The sequence below is a fragment of the Sus scrofa genome, chromosome 1, assembly GCF_000003025.6.
Source record: "Sus scrofa isolate TJ Tabasco breed Duroc chromosome 1, Sscrofa11.1, whole genome shotgun sequence".
Taxonomy (NCBI): domain Eukaryota; kingdom Metazoa; phylum Chordata; class Mammalia; order Artiodactyla; family Suidae; genus Sus; species Sus scrofa.
This window is the reverse complement of record NC_010443.5, coordinates 90,277,008-90,300,327: the sequence shown is the minus strand read 5'-3', so window position 1 is coordinate 90,300,327 and position 23,320 is coordinate 90,277,008. Positions and strand designations below refer to the sequence as shown.

The 23,320-nt window shown below is 40.6% G+C and overlaps 1 protein-coding gene across 3 annotated transcripts in view; it reads left to right on the top strand.

The window, feature by feature from the left end:
• Positions 347-23,320, top strand: part of SENP6 (SUMO1/sentrin specific peptidase 6) — a 132,985-nt gene continuing 110,011 nt past the window's right edge. The window contains exon 1 of one of the 3 annotated variants that reach the window (XM_021092294.1): positions 347-597. In XM_021092294.1, coding sequence (XP_020947953.1) covers positions 546-597 — 52 coding nt within the window. In that variant the 5' untranslated portion in view covers positions 347-545. The remainder of the gene's footprint in view (positions 598-23,320) is intronic. The other 2 variants (XM_021092296.1, XM_021092302.1) reach the window with 2 other exon arrangements.

Here is a 23,320-nt window from a genome sequence, read left to right as displayed (position 1 = left end):
CTGCTGATGCATTCGCGTCTGGGCGGAGTGGGCGGGCGGCCGTAGCGGCGGCGGCGGCGGCTGCAGAGGGAGCAGAGGGCCCGGGGCGCCTGCGGGTCGCGGAGCCCTCGCCGCCCCGGCGCGGCCATTTTACGGCCCGGCCTGGGGGAGGCGTGTTCGCTTGCTCGCCCTCAGCCCCTCTTCCCGCGGGCCCGAGGCCGGGGGGCGTCTCAGGCGGCCGCGGGGGCCGGTGGATGGGGAGTCGCGGGCCGAGAGGCACCGGGCCCGGGAAGCGCCGCCGCCGCCGCCGCCGCTCGCATTCTCCGGGAGGGGCCTGAGCAGCGCAAGCCGCGGGCCTCGCCGCCCGCCAGCCCGCGGAGAGGCCCGTGAGCGCCCGCCGGCCTCTGTGTGGCCCTCCTGCCGGGGCAGCGCCGCCCGCCTGACGGCCGAGGGCCAGGCCCGCAGCCCTGCGGCGGCTCCCTCCCTGCGGCACGGGCCCGCGTCCCGGCGAGCGCGGCGGCGGGCTGGGCCATGGACTGAGGCGGCGGCGGCGTGGGAGGAGGAAGATGGCGGCGGGCAAGAGCGACGGCAGCACCGGGGAGATCACTTTTCTGGAAGGTACCGCTCTGTCTGCCCCGGTGTAGTGGGGGTGGGGAAGTTCGGGGAACCGTGGCCACGATGCCCGGAGCTTCGGTTAGGCCGCCGGGTGGGGCCGGGGGTGGCACAGGGGCCGGGGGCGGGGAGCGGCGAGCGCCCCAGGTTCGAGGCCGCTGGGCCGGGGGAGCGGGGAGGCCGAGGGATGGCGGAGGGCTGGGGCCTTGGCGGCGCGCAGCCGGGTCCCCGGAAAGTCTGGGTTTTTCTGTGGCGGCCTGAGTCCGAGAGCAGATTGTACGCGGGTCTTGTCCGGATCCGTGGAAAGTTTGCAGTTGCTCAGGTTGGGTCAAGTCGGGGGCCTGTCTGAGTTGGGGGGGCGGTGGTTTCCCTGGTTCTTCTGTCCTCAGAGCGTCGGGCTTCCTTTTTTGCAGGCCTGGCCCTGTCTGCTAATCTCACGAAACGTGTTTTGCTGAACGTATTTGATAAAATAATTCAGCAGCGAAAAAGAGAACGGGCTTCACAGTGTCAATTTGGGGACAGTGACCCCAGCAAACAGAGTTTGCGTGGTTCCATTTTATTTCACTCGTGAGGAAAAGTTAAACATTTGCTGCAGACGGACTAAGCCATTCTTAGGAAAAGCTCCCTGTTGTTGTTGGAATGGAGGGAATGGGTAGCAATGTTGACTCTTGGCCTACCTAGGTCAGTACCCTCCAAATACAGCGAAATTCGTCGTAGTTGTGGATCAGGAACTCTACTGTTCTTCGCTTAATTTGACTCTGGGTTCGCTGTTCATGCTGGTAATTGGGTTTATAAATACATTCAGGAGAGTGGGTCTATCCACTGTGCAGTGATTGTTAAAAAAAGATTACTCTGGGTCATTTTGCAAAGATGATTTTCATATGGAGTATAAGCAATTCTTTAAAAATAACTAGAGACAATTCTGTATTGAGAAGGTACAACTTATCTGTGGTCCCAGTACCTCTAAGAGGGTGTTGAAGAATGAGTATGCTATGTTAAATTTTCAACTGTGCCTGAAGCACAGTGGGTACTCAGTATGAGTCTGATGAACAAATAGGTACTAATAGAGGTGAATGGGAAAAGAAATCTTAATTTTCTTAATTCTTTCTTGAGTATTAGAAGAGCAAAGGAAATTTTACTTTGGTATGCAACCCGGCCTTTATTTTAAAATGAGGGTTTTTTTTTTTAATTAAAAAAGTAGTTGATTTACAGTGTTGTGCTGATTTGTGCTGTATAGCAAAGTGATCTAGTTATACACGTATATGTTCTTTTTCCTTTTCTTTTCCACTATGGTTTATCACAGGATATTGAATATAGTTCTCTGTGCTATACAGTAGGATCTTGTTTTTTATCCATCCTATATATAATAGTTTGCATCTGCTAGTCCCAAATTCCCAGTCCTTCCTTCGCCCACTCCACTCCCCCTTGGCAACCACAAATCTGTTCTCTATGTAAAAACGATGACAGTCTTATATGGAACTCGTATAAAGAAGATGTGGAAAGCTTCTAAGTTTTTCTGGGTTCATTTCATATTTCTTCTCTTCTACCTTCTTTCTAGTTTGGGCAGAGTAGTTACCTGTCAGGCTGAGAGTGGTGCAGCTTGTGTTACAGGTAGTGCTCTGCATTATTTTTTGTTTTGACCTGGGAACCACAAAAGATACCTTATTGTAGTCAGTATGCAGATGACTTTTGTGTTGTAGTACGGTAGGCTGTAGGCTTCTGATACAGTTTAAGCTCTGATTAGACCTACGTACAAAGGATAGAGCATAAGTAAGGCCAGCAGATACAAGGCTGATGTGAATTTAGAACTGTTGCTTTTAGTTCAAACTTAAGGGTCTATGCATTGATCTAGGGGATAAACTTGAGTTTCACTGCATCTCCTTCAGCATTTTCACAGAGAAGGTGAATGGTACCTTGTCTAGAATATGAGCACAAGGGAGAGGGAGGATTTCAGTTTTTCATAGACTATACTGAATCTTTCAAAATAAACGGAGGGAGTTCCTGTTGTGGCTCAGCGGGTTACAAACCCGACCTGTATACATGAGGACTCGGGTTCACTCCCTAGCCTCACTCAGTGGGTTAAGGATCCAGCTTTGGCCTGAGCTGTGGTGTAGGCTGCAGATGGGGCTCACAGTCTGCGTTGGTGTGGCTGTGGTGTAGGCCGGCAGCTGCAGCTCCAATTCGAGATTTGACCCCTAGCCTGAGAACTTCCATATGCAGAAGGTGCTGACCTAAAAGGCAATAAATAAATAAATGCAATATTTAGTACTGGTATTTTTGTGTTTAATATTTTATATTTAATTCTTTTGGTTTTTTACACTTTTCAATGATAAAACACTCCGCTGTAACTTGCCATACATTTTATATTACCTTGTTTATATGTTTTCCAAATGTTTCCCCATAGACCCTTTAGGATTTACTATTTCACACCTACATAGTATACTTTTCTTACTATCCAATAGAACTTTCTGAAAAACAGATTTTTATTTACTCATCAAATACTTATAGCTGCCTACTCTGTGCTAGGTGCTGTACCAAGGTGAATACAGCACTGCCTAAGATAGGGTCCTTACTTTCGTAGGATTTGTACATTTCAGTGAGAAGGACTTAATATAAATAAATAAAAACTCATCTGTTGAGAACAGTCTTATCCCATTTTTTTCTCATAATTTTCTTTATTTAGGTCTGCTCAGACCTGACAACCTACTTAAAATGCCATGCTGCCACACTCATATGTATAAACACATGGTATTCCCTTTAAATGTTTTACTTTTCATGTGATGAATTTGTGTCTTCATGGTTTTTAGTCCTGTTAAAACATAAGCTCCATGAAAGCCAGGACTTTCTCTTTTCACCATCATATTTCCTGCACCTGGAACATGTTTGCTGTGAATGAAATAAACCAGATGACAATAGTGTAATAAAGACTGAAAGAAATATACAGAGCAATGGACAAATGAGAAAGCCGTTTTACTTAGTGTTCAAGTCAGGAAGGGCCTTTCTGAGGAGGTGACACCTGTGATAAGGTAATACCTTAACTGTGGGACTAAAGTACAGCAAAGAGTATGATGCCTGTAAATGTTCCAAGGAGATACAGGATTGCATTTGTTTAAGAAAAAAAACTGAAAAGGTTATGATGGCTGAAATACAGCAAAGAAGAGAGTGATATCAAATAGTGCAGCAGATCATGCATGATGATGAATTTTTATTTCATTCTGAGAAATAGGAAGTCATTGAAGAATTTAGGACAGAGGGGTGTCATGATATGATTTATCTTATAAAAAATATCCATTTTATTAATGGGGCGAATTAGAGGAGAGCAAGAGTGGAAGCAGGACTTTAGTTAGGGGAATAGTGTAGTCTGAGAAATAGCCAGGGCAGGTTTAAGATAGTGACAGTGAAAATGGAGAAGAGAATTGACCAAAGGTTCTTTTGGGTATAGAGCTCACAGGATTTCTTGATGCATTGTGTGTCTAGGATCAGAGTGAGGGAGGAGTCAAAGATGGCTCCTGGGGTTTGGGGTTGAGGTTTTGGGGGGCTAATTCCATTTGCAGAGCTGGAGTAGACGGGTAGAGGAATGAGAATAAATTAATAGCTCTGCTTTGGCCATTTTAAGTTGGAGATACTTGTTTGTAATCCATGTTCTAAATTATGTTTTACATTCTTATAAACTGTTGAGTGCTAATTCCATTTCCTTTTTTGGCTTCACTAGGGAAAAAGAGGCCTACCGTTTACTGCTGTACTTTATTTTGTTGGTATATAGTATCACACTGAAATTGCATCAATTTAATTAGGCTGCAGCTTGTATAGTGTTTTTTCTTTCCTCTCTTTGGCTTGTTTCTCTCTCTTCTCTTCACTTAAGGTTGTCTTCTATGCCTTTTCTACTTGTGATAGTTTGGCAGGTTTCTCTTTTGTGCATTCATTCAGCAGATACTTACTAAGCAACTGTAATGGTGTAGGTACTACACTGAGGCACAGTGATGAGGGAGAAAAAAGGTCCGGTCCCTCTACCCCCCGGAATTTCCAGCCCAGTTAGGAGAGTCAGTAATCAAATAATCACACTTGTAAATGTAAAATTACAACTGTCAAGTGGAACAGAAAGGCAAGTATTTGTGATAATGAGAATTCAGTCTCATCAGGCAGTTTCAAAGGGTGAATAGGAGAGGGAAAGCTGGGGAGACAGCCTTCCAGGCAGGGGTGAAACAGTGCAGGACAGGTGATGTGTTTAGAGAACTCAAAGGGCAGTATGGTGCTAGCAGTTAGGGTGGTCAGGATGAGACTGGAATTAGCACATCAGGTTTGTTTCAAAAAAAAAAAAAAGGTCATTGACTACCACATGGAGAGCACTCTGGAAGGGGCGGGTGGGGTGGGGGGGATGAGTTAGGAGACTTGCAGTGCAGGGCAGAGGTGGCGGTAGTTAGCTCATTTTTGTAAATCCTTTGGTATTCTCCCTCTTTTCTCTGTGGTACTTTTTACAGATCTACCTCCTTTCTCATTTGCTTTTTCTTTTTAACTGCACTTGTTCATATCTAGCTTTCCTTCCCTTTACCTTTTTCTTCTACCAACTAATTGCCTCACTAATATTTTCTCCCATTTTTTTCTGCTTTCCCTTTTGTGTGTGTGTGTACTACTATGTTTTCCTTTACATTCCTGGCCCAGCTCTGTCTGTGGACTTTGTCCACTAAATTGAAAAGACTGATCTAAATTATCTCAGTGTAGTCCTCTGTACCAGCAAAACTGCTTATGTCTCCAAATGAAAAGTGTTTTCTTTTTCCCCTTAGCCATACTTTATTTTCACATATAAATGCAGGTCAGACCTAGTCCCTTTGTCTCTTTTGTTGGGGACAGTAAATACTTCACAATATCTCCTGAACTAAAGCACCATTTCTCCTGAATGATTGGCATTCCATGAATATGAGCAAGGTCTTGAGTGTTGGCCTGCTCAGGGGAATACACCACTTGTTCTTCGTTTAGCCCTGCTCCTTCCTCTTTTGGTTATACTGCTTTTAGAAACTACACCATAGTGTCTTCCCTTATTTGTTTCTTAGTTCCATTCCAGTGAATTGATAAATTTTGCTTGTTTCTTGATTTCACGTTCTCACGTGGAAGAGTAGAGCATACCCTCACTTGGAAGGGAAGCAGTTTTCACTAGAGACGCATTGAGAGCATAAGCTCAGAAGCCAGAATGACAGGATTTGTGCCTAGCCCTGTATTTACTAGCGGTGTGACCTTGGGTAGTTTGTGTTTTCATATCTGCAGAACAAGGAGGGTAGTTGTAGTTACCTTGTATATAAGGTTGCCATGAAGATTAAATGGGTTAATAAATAGTAAACTCTTAGAACACTTCTGGGCATATAATTTCAAGCACTATGTGTTAGTTGGTGTAATTGTGTTTATTTTCTAAGCAGATATAGAAAAAAGAACTTCCTTTTCTTCTCTTCATACTTGCCTTCTATTTAAATTTTAGTTTTTATTGTTTTTCTTTAACTTACTGCCTTTTCTTTTTCTAGATGTTAGCTAAATATTCTTGATATTCTAGATTAGTATAGTTAGAAAGAGAGAATGATGTTATGTGTTCCATATGTCTAGATTTCTAAAAGTTCATTGTTCCTCTTGCAGTTGCAAAAGTATGTTGACTAAGGAGATCAAGAGGTATATAGGGGTCGTGTGACCTAGAGCAAATTAACAAGGCAGTCAGAGCTGGAGCTTGGGACTTGTCCTAAAGTCTTGACCTCCTTCAGCATTTCCTTCCTTCTTCCCCCTCCTCATTCCCTTCTTTATCCCTTTGCTTTTCCATTCTTCTTACTTACTTTGTGGAGGGGGCTGGACAAAAGAAGGAAAAAAATAATAGAAAATTATGGGGAATTACCATTTATTGACGAAGTAGCACTCTATGAGGACAAAAGCAGAAGCCATAGATCTCTTAAGGTTCAACCTCAAAAATTACGGGAGTTCCCGTCGTAGCTCAGTGGTTAACGAATCCGACTAGGAACCATGAGGTTTCGGGTTTGATCCCTGGCCTTGCTCAGTGGGTTAAGGATCCAGTGTTGCTGTGAGCTGTGGTGTAGGTCACAGACGCAGCTCGGATCCCGCATTGCTGTGGCTGTGGTATAGGCTGGTGGCTACAGTTCTGATTTGACCCCTAGTCTGGGAACCTCTATGTGCTGCAGGAGCAGCCCTAGAAAAGGCAAAAAGACACACACGCAAAAATTACATAGTGTCACTTCTGCCATATTCTGTTGGCCAGAAGGCCACAGCCTGAACTTAAGAGGGTGGGGAGAGTAGAACCCATCATTCAATAGGAATAGTAGCAGATAATTTGCAGCCATCTTTAATCCACACAGACATCTTCCTCTCCCATAACTCCCTTTTTTTTTTTCATGCTTTCACAAACTTTTTTTTTTTTTTTAGCCTTACCTATATGGAAGTTCCAAAGCCAGACTGAGCCACAGCTGTGTGACCTATGCCACAGATGCAGCAATGCCAGATCCTTTAACCTACTGCGCCAGGCTGGGTGTCAATCTGTGCCTCTATATTGACCCGAGCCACTGCATTTGGATTCTTAACCCACTCCAAAAAGTCATTTCTTAAACTTGAAAATGACAGTTCTTAGGAGATCCAAAAGTTTCCAGTTTCTGAACAGTTTAGGAAGTTAAAGGGAGAAAGAACAAAGTGTAGACCACAGAATTTGTAATTTGTTTCAAAATATAAATGGCAACATAAACAGTAATTGGTTCGGGACTAATTCAAGAATTTCTGAAACCAAGTAAGCATAAGTTAAGAAGAAAAGAGAAAGAATGTTAGCAACTTTTCTTTCCTTTTCGTTCATTCAGTGATGTCTGGGTCTTGCTGGAGTTGTTATTGTAATCTTCCTCATTTTCATACCTAAACTCTTAGAAACATGGTCACCACTGTTTATGTTAAAAATTAAGTGTTGGAGAAGTTCCCGTTGTGGTGTAGTGGTTGGTGAATCCGACTATGAACCAGGAGGTTGTGGTTTCAGTCCCTGGCCTTGCTCAGTGGGTTAAGGATCTGGTGTTGCCGTGAGCTGTGGTGTAGGTTGCAGATGCGGCTCGGATCCCGCGTTGCTGTGGCCCTGGTGTAGGCCGGTGGTACAGCTCCGATTGGACCCCTAGCCTGGGAACCTCCATACGCCATGGGTGTGGCCCTGAAAAGACAAAAGACCAAAAAAAATAAAAATTAAATCTTATCTTGATACACAACATAACAGTTAATGTACAAAGTCAGAGACTGTTGATCACAATTACAATTTACTTCATTTGTACACTTAAGTCACATTACTTGGAGTGATGCAACAATGGATGATCCATTATTGTGAACTGCAAATTATGGTTGCCTACATCACCTTAAAAAAACAGAGACAGTGAGTACAGAAGGTAGATACACAGTATCCATTTGACAGTAAAAACGGTGCTTTGAGCCCGGTGCTTTTGGGCTACCTTAGGGTTTTGTACCTCTCAGAGCCTTCTGTGTCCATCACCAAAAATTAGGACCTGAGGGTACAGACTTTCAGTACTAAAATTGGGACAATCCTAGGCAAATTAGGACATGTGGATGCTGTCTTGTCCCAAGTTAACCAACTGCTTTGAGGCCATCTGAAACTACAGGCTTGAAAAGTAAGACAGCAAGACATATTCTGATCTTGCTTTTGGAGATTTTTTTTGTTGTTATTTCACATACATTTTATGCTTGGTTTTGAATATGAGGATTTTTCCCCCCTCCCACATTAATTGCATTACGATCTCTGAAATAGATCAGGGAGAAAAAAAAAAAAAAGGACAGATGGTTGTGTCCAGTATATAATAATTGTACTTTTTTACTTTTTTTGCAAAGACTGAAGCCATTTTTCAGTATATAAAAAGCTAGAAATATCCCAAGATTTGTTTGTAGACTATGTAATAACCTTGTTGTCTTTCCTGTATTTAAAAACAAACAAACCCGTAAACTTCCTGCATCTACAACCTCTTGTGTATAAATCTACCACTAAATCTTGGAGACATGAAGACACCATGTTTTTCACCAACATCACCTCTGTTGACTCTGTCTCCAATGGAAACCAATATCTTCTCTGTTTCCTAAACTTTGCCACTGTTTGGATGAGGTGGGATTCCATATTTTGGCATTTAAACTTCTTTCACAGTTCAGGTTGGTCTCCATTCTCTATTATCATTACAGGAAATGTTATCAAAGAATGATTTAATTTTGTTGTTATAGCAGTTATGTCTCCGAATTTTCATCAGCATTTCCTTCTCAAGGTTGAATATCAACTTCCGAGTCTCCTCTGTCTTAACCATTTTCAAGCTTTAACTGTCTTTCAAGTTTATCTTCTTTGACTATATTAAACCGTCGGTTTTCTCTTTATTGAATTACACTTTTGCATTTTCAGAATTAAAGTGTTTCATTGGTCCGTCTCATTCAATATTGAATCCCCCTGCCATGTTGATGGTCTTCTCCCCTTTCCTTGGAGCATAAGGAACATTTGGAGCTACTTGTCTCTTGCAGTAATTCTTGTGGTGTTCATTTTCTGTCTTTGGAACTTTGTGTGCTTTAGATAACTATATTTTTAGAGATTGTGTATTCTGTGAGGGATAGAACCAACTACATGACTTTGGTATTTTTCATTCCATAGAAGAGCAGGGAGCTTCTAGCAACACCGGCAGTAAGAAACTGCTGCCTGATGTTGGCCATGGACAAAATGGCAGCATCCTGCCCAAAGATCCATAGAAACCCACTGAATGGAAGGAAGAAGTAGATAAACTGAGAAAACACTGAACAATAGCTGAGACTAAGAATGTTGTGATTTTGGTGACTCAGAGAGAAGTACAATATTATTCCCAGTAATATTTATTCAGATTCCATCTTCAGGTAGTATTGGACAGCCTGTCTTCTGTATAAAGGATAGAGGTTTTTTGGATTAGGAATTTGAGAATATCTCCTCAGCAGTGTGATTTTTTTGCTTCATGTAGCATCTGCAGCAGTGGTAGCTTGGCTGGTCTGGAGGTTCCAAGTTTGTTTTATCCAAATGTCTGACTCTGGCAGGTATGGAAAGTTGGGCCCTTCCTTCTCCCTATACCAAGAACCTCTTCGTGTGGTCTCTGCAGCAGGGTGTTCAGACGCGTAACATGGTGGCTTAGGCTCTGAGAGACCGCCTTTTGAGAATCTTAGAAAGATTGGGACTAAAGCACTAAAGAGCCACCAAAAATTGCTTTATTTTATTTTTGTCTTTTTATTTAGGGTTGCACCCTCAGCTTATGGAAGTTCTTAAGTTGAATTGGAGCTACAGCTGCTGGCCTATGCCACAGCCACAGCCATGCCAAATATATCTCGTCTCTGACCTACACCACAGCTCATGGCAACATTGGATCCTTAACCCACCAAGCAGAGCCAGGGATGAAACCTGCATCCTCATGGATAATAGTCAGTTACTAAACTCCCTAAAATTGTTTTATTGAGATTTCTTGGCGTTTACATTTAACGCTCTCTTTACATTTTCTTTTCTTTCTTTCTTTTTTTTTTTAAACTTTATTGAAGTATAGTTGACTTAAAATGTTGTATTAGTTCCAGGTGTACAGCAGTGTGAATCAGTTATATGTACACATATATCTATTCCTTTTCCCATATAAATTATTACAAACTATTGAGTAGGTTTACATTTTCTTTTACTGCTTTTATATTTCTAACTTCTGTTAATTTCTGTCTCAGTGATCCTTTTTAAAAAATTCTATTTTTTTAATCATAAAACAGTTTTAAAAAATTATTAGGAAATATTTCACTTCTGTGTGGAATATAAAGAACAGTATAGCAAAAAGTCATGTTCTACTTCCTAGCCTAAAGGAAACATTACTAATACAGTTGAAGCTGGGGTGAACCCTTTCCTTTTTTTTCCCATCTTCTTGCTTCCTCTCCAGGGGTAACCACCCACTATCCTTAATTTAGTAGTTACCATTCTTATACACTTGTTTGTACTTTATTCCTTAAGTATATATCTCTGAACCTGTGTCTATGTACAAATTGTTTTGCATGTTTAGAATATTTACAAATTATGTCATACTGTATTCTTCTGTAACTTTTCATTCTTACAGCATTATTTGAAAAATTAAATAATGTTGATAAGAATAGCTCTAGTGCTTTTTCATAGTATGAATATACCACATTTTATTTATGCATTTCTCTTTTTATGGAAATTTAGGTTGTATCTAACTTTTTATTACTATATACCTTGCTCCCGTGAATATCTTAGTATGTCTCACCTTGCTACTATGAACTTTTTAAAAAGTTTCTTGTGCATATGTGTGTGTTTCTCTAGGGCAGAGCTCAGCAAACTTTTTGTAAAGGGTTAGTGAATAATCTTATACTTTGCAGTCTAAACAGTCTGTTGCTGTTATACAGTGCTGCCAGTTTAGCAAGAAGGTGGTTATAGGTAATATATAAGCAAATGAGTGTGGCTGTGTGCCAATAAAACTTCATGGACACTGAAATTTGAATTTCATACAATTTTCATGTAATTGATTTTTTTTCCTCCCTAGCCATTTAAAACTGTAAAAGCCATTCTTAGCTCATGGTCCTTAAAAAACAAGCAGCAAATGGAGTTCTGTAGTGGCTCAGTGGTTAACAAATCTGACTAGCATCCATAAGGATGCAGGTTGCAGACGCATTACTGTGGCTGTGGCTGACAGCTACAGCTCTGATTTGACCCCTAGCCTGGGAACCTCCATATGCCATGAGTACAGCCCTAAAAAGACAAAAGGCGAAAAAACTAAAAAACAAACAGCAAGCTAGATTCATCTGGGCCATACCTCACCAACATCTGATCCAGGGTGTTAGCAGTGGAATTACTGGGTCATGTGCAATTTCAGTTCCACCTAGGTATTGCCAGATTGATTTCCAAAGTAGTTTCACTAGTATTTTTTAAGTTTTCCTATTTATACATGTCATTGACTTAATAATGTCTGATGGGGTTTTTGCCAGAATGATGGTTTGAACTTATAATACTCTGGTTTATATTGAGTTTGAGTACCTTTATTCCTGTATTTTAAAAAATTATTCATTTTTCATTCAACATTCAAAAAATATTGAGTGCCAATCTAGAGTTAATCCTTATTCTATGTGCTTACAATGCATGAGTAAACAAAATACTCTTGAGTTTCTTTATGTATTTTGAGGTTATTTTGTGTATGTTTCCTCTATTCTTAATTGCTCATGTTTTCACATTTTGTTTTTTATTAGAGTGTTGCTGTCTTTAATATATTCTGGATAGTAAACTTTAAATTAATATGGACCAGCAGTTCCCATCATGGCTCTGTGGAAACGAATCTGACTAGCATCCATGAGGATTCGGGTTTCATCTGGTGGCCTTGCTCAGTGGGTTAAGGATCCGGCGTTGCTTGAGCAGTGGTATAGGTCGCAGATGCAGCTTAGATCTGGTGTTGCTGTGTCTGTGGTGTAGACTGGCAGCTCCGATTGGACCCCTAGCCTGGGAACCTCCATGTGCCTCTGGTGTGGCCCTAAAAACAAAAAAAAGTTATATGGAGTGAGCATCTATCTCACAAAATTATTACTTGTCTTATTTTTTAAATGCATAGGATCATTTTATGATCAGAATTTTAAAAATAGAGTAGTTTTCTTTCTCTTTATCAGGAGTTCCCATCGAGGCTCAGCAATAATGAATCCCACTAGTATCCATGATGATGCGGATTTGATCCCTCACCTCACTCAGTGGGTTAGGGATCTGGCATTGCCGTAAGCTGTGGTGTAGGTCACAGATGCAGCTCGGATCTGATGTTGCTGTGGCTGTGGTGTAGACTGGCGGCTACGGGTCCAATTCGACCCTACCTGGGAACCTCCATATGCTGCAGGTGTGGCCCTAAAAAGACAAAAAAGGGGGGGGGGGGCAAAGGGCTTGAATAGACATTTTTCCAAAAAAGACTTATAGATGGCCCACAGATACATGAAAAGGTGTGTTCAATATCACTAATCATTAGGGAAATGCACATCAAAACTGCCATGAAATGAGATACCACCTCAGGCCTGTTAGACTGGTTATTATGAAAAAGGCAAGAGATGATAAATGCTAATGAGGTTCTGCACTGTTGGTGGGATTGTAAATTGGTACAGCCACTAAGGAAAACAGTATGGAGGTTCCTCAAAAGCTTAAAAATAGAATTACAGTATGCTCCAGTATTTGAAGGAAACAAAAACACTGTTGCATAGGTATCTGTGCCCCTATATACTTAGCGATGTTATGAGTAAAGATTTCGTGTGTGTAGATAGATAGATAGGTATTATTCAGACATAAAAAGGAAAGAAATCATGCCATTTATGATAACATAGATAGACCCTGAGGGTCTAAGTGAAATAAAAAATGCTAGTGAAGTAAGAAAACCGTATGATCTCACTTACATGTGGAATCTTAAGACCAAAATGAAACCAAACATCGCACTCATAAAAAGAGATCAGATTTGTCCTTACCAAAGGGAGGGCATGGAAAGTAGGAGACTTGGGTGAAGGTGGTCAAAAGTTTCCCAGTTTTATAGGCTAAGTGCATACTGGGGTTGTAATGCACACAGTGATGGCTGTAATTAACACTCTTCTGTGACATGTTTGGAAGTTGTTAGGAGTCAATTCTAAGAGTTCTCATCACAAGGAAAAAACTTTGTCCTTTGCTTCCCTCTCTTTCCTTTTCCTTCTTCTGTCCATCCTTTCTTCTCCTCCCTCCCTTCCTTTCTTTCTCTTTTTCTGTTTTATCCATGTAAGATGATGGATGTTAACTGAACATGATGTGATAATATATGTAAATCCAGTTATTATGCTGTACACCTTGAACTGTATGTGCTCTGTGTCAGTTGTATCTCAATAAAACTGGGAGAGAAACTTTGTCTAACTATGAGAAAGTTTTGCTTATTTTTTAAAGATTTTTTTTAAGGGCCAGTTTTAGGTTCACAGCCAACTCGAGGGGAAGGTGCAGAGATTTCCCATATACTTCCCACCCCACACATGTATAGCCTTCACTGGTATCAGCATCTCCCACCAGAGTGGTACATTTGCTGCAGTTGGTAACCCTACATTGATATATCATAATCACTTAGAGTCTGTGGTTTACATTGTGGTTCATTCTTTGTGTGGTATAGTCTCTGGGTTTCGACAAATGTATATGGCCTGTATCCATCATTGTAATATATACAGAGTATTTTCACTCCCATAAAAATCTTTTGTTCCACTTGGTTATCCTTCAGCTCCTCTGCCTTACCTTACCCATGGCACCTACTGATTTTTTTACTGTCTCCATAGTTTTGGCCTGTCCAGAATGTCATCTAGTTGAAATCATACAGTACGCAGACTTTTCAGGTTGGTTTCTCTAACTTAGTAGTAGTCATTTAAGGTTCCTCCTTGTCTTTTCATGGCTTAATAGCTCCTTTTTTTTTTGGTGCCAAATAGTATTCCATTGTCTGGATGCACTGCAGTTTGTTTATCCACTGACAAAACCATCTTGGTTGTTTCCAAGTTTTGGCAGTTGTGGTAAAGCTATTGTGAATATCTGCATGCAGGTTTAGTGTGGACAGAAGTTTTTAACTCCTGCAGGTAAGTTTCAAGGAGTGCAATTGCTGGATGGTGTAGTAATAGTATGTTTCATTTCATAACCAACTACCAAACTGTACTATTTTGTAGTCTTACCAGTACAGCAGTGAGTGAGAGTTCCTGTTGCTCCACATCCTCACCAGCATTTGGTGCTGTCAGTATTCTGGATTATGGCTATTTTAATGGGTGTGTCTAAGTGTCTGATTATTTTCATTTGCATTTCCCTGGTGACATGTGATGTGGATAATTTTTTCATATGTTTATTTGCCATGTCTATATCATCTCTGGTGAGGTGTCTGTTAAGGTCTTTGACCCATTTTTTAATCAGGTTGTTTTCTCATTGAGTTTTAAGAGTTCTTTGTATATTTTGGATAAAGTCCTTTATCAGTTGTAGGGTTTTTGGGCAAATGTTTTCTCCCAATCTTGGGCTTGTTCTTTGATTTTCTTGGCAGAACAAAAGTGTTTAATTTTGGAGTTCCCGTCGTGGTTCAGTGGTTAAGGAATCTAACTAGCATCCCCGAGGGCATAGGTTCGATGCCTGGCCTTGCTCAGTGGGTTAAGGATCTGGCGTTGCTGTGAGCTGTGGTGCAGGTTGACAGACATGGCTCAGAAGTGGCATTCCTGTGGCTGTGGTGTAGGCCAGTGGCTACAGCTCTGATTGAACCCCTAGCCTGGGAACCTCCATATGCCACAGGAGTGGACTTAAAAAGACAAAAAAAGAAAAGAAAAAGTCTTCAATTTTAATGAATTCCAGATTATCAATTCTTTTTTTCATGGGTTATGCCTTTGGTGTTTTATCTGAAAAGTCATCACCATACCTAAGAGTCATCTAGACTTTGTCCTATGTCTGAGTTTTGTAGTTTTATATTTTATATTTAGGTCTGTGATCCATTTTGAATTAATTCTTATGAGGGATATAAGTTCTATGTCTAGATTCTTTTTTTTTTGGCATGTGAATGTCCAATTGTTTCAGCACCATTTTTTGAGAATACTGTCTTTTGCTTCATTATGTTGTCTTTGCTCCATTGTCAAAAGCATTTAGCTGTTTATGTGGGTCTATTCTGGGCTCTGTATTCTTTTCCACTGATTAGATGCCCTTTTGCCAATACCACACTGACCTGATCACTGTAGCTTTCTTAAGTCTTGAAGATGGGTAGTGTCTCTCCTCCACATTTGTTCTTCCTAAACATTGTGGTAGCTGTTCTTGATCTTTTGCCTCTCTATTTAAACTTTTAGAGTCAATTTCTCAACATCCACAAAATAACTTGCTAAGATTTTGATTGTGATTGTATTGAATCATAGATAATGTTGCGAAGAGCTGACATCTGGAAAGTACTGAGTTCCTGTCAGTGAACATGAAATACCTCTCCATTTATTTAGGCTTTTTTTTTTTTAAATTTTATTCATCAAGAGTTTTATCGTTTCTGTCATATAGATTTTGTATATATGTTGTTAACTTGATAGCTAGGTATTTCGTTTTGGGGTACTAATGCAAGTATGTGTTGTTGTGTTTTTAATTTCACATTCAACTTCCTCATTATTGGTATATAGAGAAGCATTTAAATTTTGTATTGACCTTATATCCTACAGCCTTTCTTTTTTTTTTTTTTTTTTTTTTTGAGTGACCTATCTTTATTTTATTTTATTTTCCCACTGTACAGCAAGGGGATCAAGTTATCCTTACATGTATACATTTTTTCCCCCCACCCTTTGTTCTGTTGCAACATGAGTATCTAGACATAGTTCTCAATGCTACTCAGCAGGATCTCCTTGTAAATCTATTCTAAGTTGTGTCTGATAAGCCCAAGCTCCCAATCCCTCCCACTCCCTCCCCTCCCATCAGGCAGCCACAAGTCTGTCTTTCAAGTCCATGATTTTCTTTTCTGTGGAGATATTCATTTGTGCTGGATATTAGATTCCAGTTATAAGTGATATCATATGGTATTTGTCTTTGTCTTTCTGGCTCATTTCACTCAGTATGAGAGTCTCTAGTTCCATCCATGTTGCTGCAAATGGCATTATGTCATCCTTTTTTATGGCCGAGTAGTATTCCATTGTGCATATATACCACATCTTCCAAATCCAATCATCTGTCAATGGACATTTGGGTTGTTTCCATGTCCTGGCTATTGTGAATAGTGCTGCAATGAACATGCGGGTGCATGTCCTGCAGCCTTTCTATTCTTGCTTATCAGTTCGAGGAGAGTATGTTTTGGCCACACCCATGGAAAGCAGAAGTTTCTGGGCCAGGGATTGAACCTGTGCCACAGCAGTGACAACACCAGATCCTTAACCTGCTGGGCCACCAGGGAACTCCCCAAGAGAGTTTTGCCTGTTTGTTTTTGAGTGATTCTTTTGGATTTTCTACTGAGATGATCATGTCATCTGAAAACAAAGATGATTTTCTTTTTTTCTTCACAATCTAATCTCTCTTATTTCCTTTTATTGTGTATTGAATTTGCTATAACTTCTAGTACAGTGTTGAAAGGAGTGATGAGAGGGGTTAGTTGGAAAGCTTCCATTTCTCATTGTTATATATAATGTTAGCTATAGGTTTATGTAGATATTCTTTATTAAGGAAGTTCCCATTTTCCTAGTTTGCTGAGTGGTTTTATCATGAATAGGAATTGGATTTTATCAAATGCTTTTTATGTGTCTGTTGATATGATCATATGATATAAGGGAGTACATTAACTGATTTTCTTTTTTTTTTTTTTTTAAGAGTCATACTTGCAGCATATGGAGGTTTCCAGGCTAGGGGTCTAATTGGAGCTGTTGCTGCCGGCCTGCACCAGAGCCACAGCAATGGCAGATACGAGGTGCGTCTGTGACCTACACCACAGCTCACAGCAAGGCCGGATCCTTAACCCACTGAGCAAGGCCAGGGATTGAACCTGCAGCCTCATGGTTCCTAGTTGGATTCATTTCCACTGCACCATGATGGGAACTCCCATTAACTGATTTTTTTAATGTTGAGCCAACCTTGGCATGGCTGCGACACATTCTCATGGTGTATAATTCTTCTTATGCATTGTTGGATTCAGTTTGGTAATTTTTTGCATCTGTGTTCATGAGAGATATTGGTCTGTAGGTTTTTTTTTTTTTTTTTTTTTTTTTTTATGGAAGTTCCCAGGTTAGGGGTTGAATTGGAGCTGCTGCAGCTTATAGCCTACACCACAGCCACAGCAGTGCCAGATCTAAGCCACATCTTCAGCCTATGCCACAGCTTGCGGCAACATGGGATCCTTAACCCGCTGAGTGAGGCCAGGGATCAAACCCATATCCTCATGAATACTAGTCAGGCATGTTTTGTTTTGTTTTGTTTTTTAGCTTTTTAGGACCACACCTGAGGCATGTGGAGGTTCCCAGACTAGGGGTCGGTCTAATCGGAGCTGTAGCTGCCAGCCTACACCAGAGCCACAGCAGTGCCAGATCCGAGATGCTTCTGTGACCTACACCATAGCTCACGGCAACTCCAGATCCTTAACCCACCCTGCAAGGCCAAGGATCAAACCTGCAACCTCACGGTTCCTAGTCAGATTAATTTCTGCTGCGCTACAATGGGAACTCCCTAGTTGGGTTCTTAACCCATTGAGCCACAATGGGAACTACTGTAGTTTTCTTACAGTGTCTTTGTTTGGTTTTGATATTAGGATAATATTGGCTTTGAAAAATAAGTTAGGAAGTATTCCCTCTACTTCAGTCTTCTGCAAGAGATTGTAGAGAATTGATATAGTTTGTTTAAATGTTTGATAAAATTCACCATTGAATCCATCTGGTTCTGGTAGTGTCTGTTTTGGAAAATAATTAATAATTCAATTTCTTTATTAGATAGTAGGCCTGTTTAGGTTGTCTGTTTCTTCTTGGTTTGTTGTTGCTGTTGTTTGTTTGTTTTGGCAACTTGTATCTTTCAAGGACTCAATTTATTTCTTATGAATTATCAGATATGGACGTAGTCGTTGATAGTATGCCTTTATTATCCATTACCAGCCCATGGGATTTGTAGTAATACTCTCTTATTTCTTATAGAAGTAATTTCGTGTTCACCTTTTTTTTTTTTTTTTTTGAGCATAGTCTTATTGGTTTTATCAGTCTTATCAAAAAACCAGCTTCTTTTTTTTTTTTTTTTTTTTTTTTTTTGTCTTATTGAGGCCACACCTGATGCATATGGAGTTTCCGAGGCTAGAGGTCTAATTGGAGCTGTTACCACCTGCCTACACCACAGCCACAGCAACACCAGATCCGAGCCACGTCTTCGACCTATACCACAGCTCCCAGCAACGCCGGATCCTTAACTCACTGAGTGAGACCAGAGAGCGAACCCGCAAACTCATGGTTCCTAGTCAGATTCGTTTCCGCTGTGCCATGACAGGAACTCTGATTTTTTTTTTTTTTTTTTTTGGTTGATTTCCTATTTAATTTCATTGATTTCTGCTCTGATTTTTATTATTTCTTTCTTCTGCTTACTCCGGATTTAAATTGCTCTTTTTATAGTTTCCTAAGATAGACGCTTAGATAATTTATTATAGGTCTTTTCTAATATATGCATTAAATGCTATAAATTTCCCTTTAAGTGCTGCTTTCACTACATCTCACAAATTTGACAAGTTGTGGTTTTTTTTTGTTTTTTTTCTTATTTGGCCAACTCTTGTGGCATATGGAGTTCCTGGGACAGGGGTCAGTTCCGAGCTGCTGTCATGACCTTGACTTAAGCTGCTGCAATGCCAGATCTTTAAACCCACTGTGCAGGTGCAGGGAATCAAACCTGTGTCTCAGTGCTCTCAAGACACCATTGATCCTGTTGTGCCACAGTGGGTGGGAATCGTGGCAAGTTGTGTTTTATAAAATGGTTGTTATCTTGAGATTTCTTCATTGACCCAGTTGTTGTTTTGAAGTGCATTGTTTAATCTCCATGTATTTGGGGATTTTCCAGTTAATCTTTCTGCTGTTGACTTCTGGTTTAATTCTGTTATGGTATGTTATAGTCCAGAATAGATACTTTGTGATTTCTGTCACATAAATTTGTTAAAGTGTATTTCATGGCCCAGAATGTGGTCTTTGTGAATGTTTTATGTGAGTTTGAGAAAAATGTTTTCTTTTGTTGGGTGAAGTAGTCAATAGATGTTGATTGTCTCCAGCTGACTGATAGTTTTATTAAGTTCAGTTATGTCCTTATTGATTTTTCTGCCTGTGAGATCATTGTATTTATTTTTTTTTCTTTTTCTTTCTTTTTTTGTCTTTTTAGGGCTGCACCCGTGGCACATGGAGGTTCGCAGGCTAGGGGTCGAATCAGAGCTACAGCTGCTGGCCTATTCAACAGCCACAGCAACACCATCCAAGCCATATCTGTGGCCAACAGCACAGCTCATGGCAACACTGGATCCTTAACCCACTGAGCGAGGCCAGGGATCAAACCCGCAACCTCGTTGTTCCTAGTCGGATTCGTTTCCACTGTGCCATGACGGGATCTCTAAGATCAGTCCAATTCTGATACAGGAGTTTAGTCTTCAACTATGATAGTGAATTCATTTACTTTTTTTTTTTTCCCTCAAATAATTTGACATTTCTGTTAGGTACATAGGTTTTTAAGGACTGTTAATGTCTTCTTGAAGAACTGACCCCTTTAATACTATGTCAGTGCCCTTGTTTATCCCTAGTAACATTGCTTGCTTTGATATCTGCTTTGCCTAAAATTTATATAGGAACTTCTGCTTTCTTTCTTTTTTCTTGTTTTTGCTTTTTCGGGCCACACCTGAGGCACATGGAGGTTCCCGGATCAGGGGTCTAATCAGAGCTACAGCTGCAGGCTGATGCCACAGCCACAGCAACACCAGATCCAAGCCACGTGTGCAGCCTACCCTGTAGCTCACGACAATGCTGGATCTTTTACCCACTGAATGAGGCCAGGGATTGAACCCACATCATCATGAATCCTAGTTGGATTTGTTTCCGCTGCACCACAAAACAAACTGCGCCAGAACGCTTCTTCTGCTTTCTTTTGATCATTGTTGGCATGGCTTATCTTTCTCTATCCCTGTATGTGTATGTGTGATCTGTATGTGTCTTTTTTTAAAATTTAAAAATTAAATCTTTTTTTTTTTTTTTTTGCTTTTTAAGGCTGTACTTACCGCATATGAAAGTTCTCAGGGTAGAGGTTAAATTGGAGCTACAGCTGCTGGCCTATACCACAGCCACAGCAATGCCAGATCCAAGCCGCATCTGCAGCCTACAGTATAGCTCACGACAATGCTGGATCATTAACCCACTGAGTCAGGCCAGGGATTGAACCTGCATCCTTGTGGATACTGATTGGGTGGCTCCCTGAGCCCCAAAGGAAACTCCATATATGTGTCTTTTTAATAGGTTTCTTGTATACATTATGTAGTTGGGGTTCATTGTTTGAGCCATTCTGACAATTTTTGTGTCTTATTTGGTGCATTTAGAACATTGACCTTCAGTTGGGTTTTTTTGTTTTGTTTTTTTAATTATTTTTGAATCTGTAAAGTGACTGTAAAGAGTTTGTTTTTTACATGCTCATCGTTCAGAGGAATGTGACTATCACAGGTCTATGGACTTCTGCCCAGGAACCCCACCAGCACTTCATAGCAGCTTTGTGTTTCTGTCATCCACTCCTGACACTGCCGGTGCTATGGGTACCCAGCAGGGGTCGATTTTGATTATTAATATAGTTGGATTTAACTGTGATTATTGATACACTTAGTCTACTAGTTCTTTTTCCTTTGTTCTCAGTTCCTTTTTCTGTCTTCCACTCTTTCTGCCTTTTGTATGTTTGAACATTGATTCCATTTTTTTCTTCTTTGCGTTTCAGTTATACTTCATTTAAAAAAATTTTTTAATGGTTCCCTCAATATTTGCCATATATATTTACAACTTAACTCAAGTTCACTTTCACATAGCATGCAACTTCACAGACAGTATGAGAACCTAACAACAAAATAATTCCTCCCTATTGTCCCTTGTATCTTTGGTTTTCGTTTCACTTTTGCTTAAGTGTAAGCAGTTTATGTATACACACACAAAAAATGTGTACAAATATACATAATCAAATACGTTGCTGCTATTATTTTAAACAAACTGACCTGTTAGAATAAGAAAAATAAAAGGTTTTATTTTACTTATTTCTTCTCTAATACTCTTTATATACATTCAGGTTTCTGACCTAAATCATTTTCCTTCTCTCTTAAAGAACTTTTAACATTTGCAAAACAGGTCTTGCAAAACAGCAACAAATTCTCAATATTTGTCTAAGAAAATTTTATTTTTCCTTCACTTCTGAAAAACCATTTCACAGAGACAGAATTCCAGAGATTTTTTTCTTTTCTCTTTTTCTCAACACTTTAAATATTTCTCTGCACTCTCTGGATTGCATGATTTCTGAGAAGTCAGTTATAATTCTTACCTGTATTCCTCTATAGGTAATATCTTACCCCCTGACCCCCTGACTTCTTTCAGCATTTTTTTCCCCCTGTAGTTTGAAAATGATATGCCTAGAGTAGTTTTTTTAGGTTTATTCTGCTGGTGGTCTCCAAGCTTCCTGGACCTGTGGTTTGGTGTCTGAATTTGGGGAGATTCTCAGTCTGTGTTCTTTTTTACTACATGTGTGTCACACTTTCTGTACGTCTCCCATGATCCTTGGATGTTCTTCGTTCTTTCTGCTGTTCAGGTCTTGGAGTATTCTGTTGATCTATGCTCAAGTTCAGAGATTGTTTCCTCAGCTATGTCCAGGCTACTGGCTATGTCCAGGCTACTGATAAGCTCATCAGAAGCATTCTTCATTTCTGTTGATGTTTTTTACCTCTGGCATGTACTTTTAGTTGTTAGGCTTTCCATCCCTCTGCTTACATTGCCCATCTGGTCTTACATACTGCTTTATCCATTGGGGCCCTGAGCAGGGTAATCATAATTGTTTAAATTCCGAGCCTGATAATCCCAGCTTCCATGCCGTCTCTGGTTTTGTCTCATCAGATTGTGTTTTTTGCTTTTGAATATGTCTTATGATTTTTCTCTTGATAGCTGGACATGAGATACAAAAGGAACTGATGTAAATGGGCTTTTAGTAACGTGGTGCTATGTGTGGGGTGAGAAGCATTCTACATTCCTGCGATTAGGTCTGTCTTCTGTTCCAAAGCCTCGGTCTTTGAACTATGAATTTCACAAGTGTTTCTCAGTGTTTTTCTCTCCTTTTAGGTGGGACAGGATGTCTAGAATGGGCTGGTGTTTGGTATTTCCCTTTTCCCACTTGGAAGGCTACATTTGGGTCAGTTAGGGTTCGATAAAACTCCAGTAGTTTGGGCTCTGGGTAACTCTTGTTAAGAGTAGAGTGCTCTGCTGTGCTTCACAGTGGTTCCTGTTTCCTCTTCCTGATGGAAGTAGGAGGGGATTTTCCTCCAGTGTTTATTCTGAGAACCTGATCAAGTTCTTGGAGGTGAATCTCAAAAGAGCGGGACCCCTTCCTATGACTGGGTCCCCCTGGAGTTTTTAAACCTCAGACTTGCAATCATTGAACCTCTGGCAGTTTGTCCATTTATGGTTTAGATTTTCCTAGTACAAAGAAATTCCATATGCCCTTCACTTATTTCCCCAAATACTGACATTTACACAACGTTTTCTTTCTTTCTTTCTTTCCTTCTCTTCTCTTCTCTTCTCTTCTCTTCTCTTCTCTTCTCTTCTCTTCTCATCTGTTTAGGGCCACACCCGTGGCATATGGAGGTTCCCAGCCTAGGGGTCTAATTGGAGCTGTTGCTGCCGGCCTAAGCCACAGCCACAGCAATGCGTGATCGGAGCCGCATCTGCAGCCTGCACCACAGCTCACGGCAACACTGGATCCTTAACCCACTGAGCAAGGCCAGGGATCTAACCTGAAACCTCATGGTTCCTAGTTGGATTCGTTTCTGCTACGCCACGACAGGAACCTACACAACTGTTTTATCATATTCTCTCTCTAACTGTATATGTTTATATTCATATACTTTTTTTTCCCCTGAACTATTTGAAAGTAAATTTCAGGCATACTTCTTATTTACCCTAAACACCTCATTGTCTTACCTCTTTTTTTAAATTTTTTTTCTCTTTTTGCCATTTCTTGGGCCGCTCCCGCAGCATATGGAGGTTC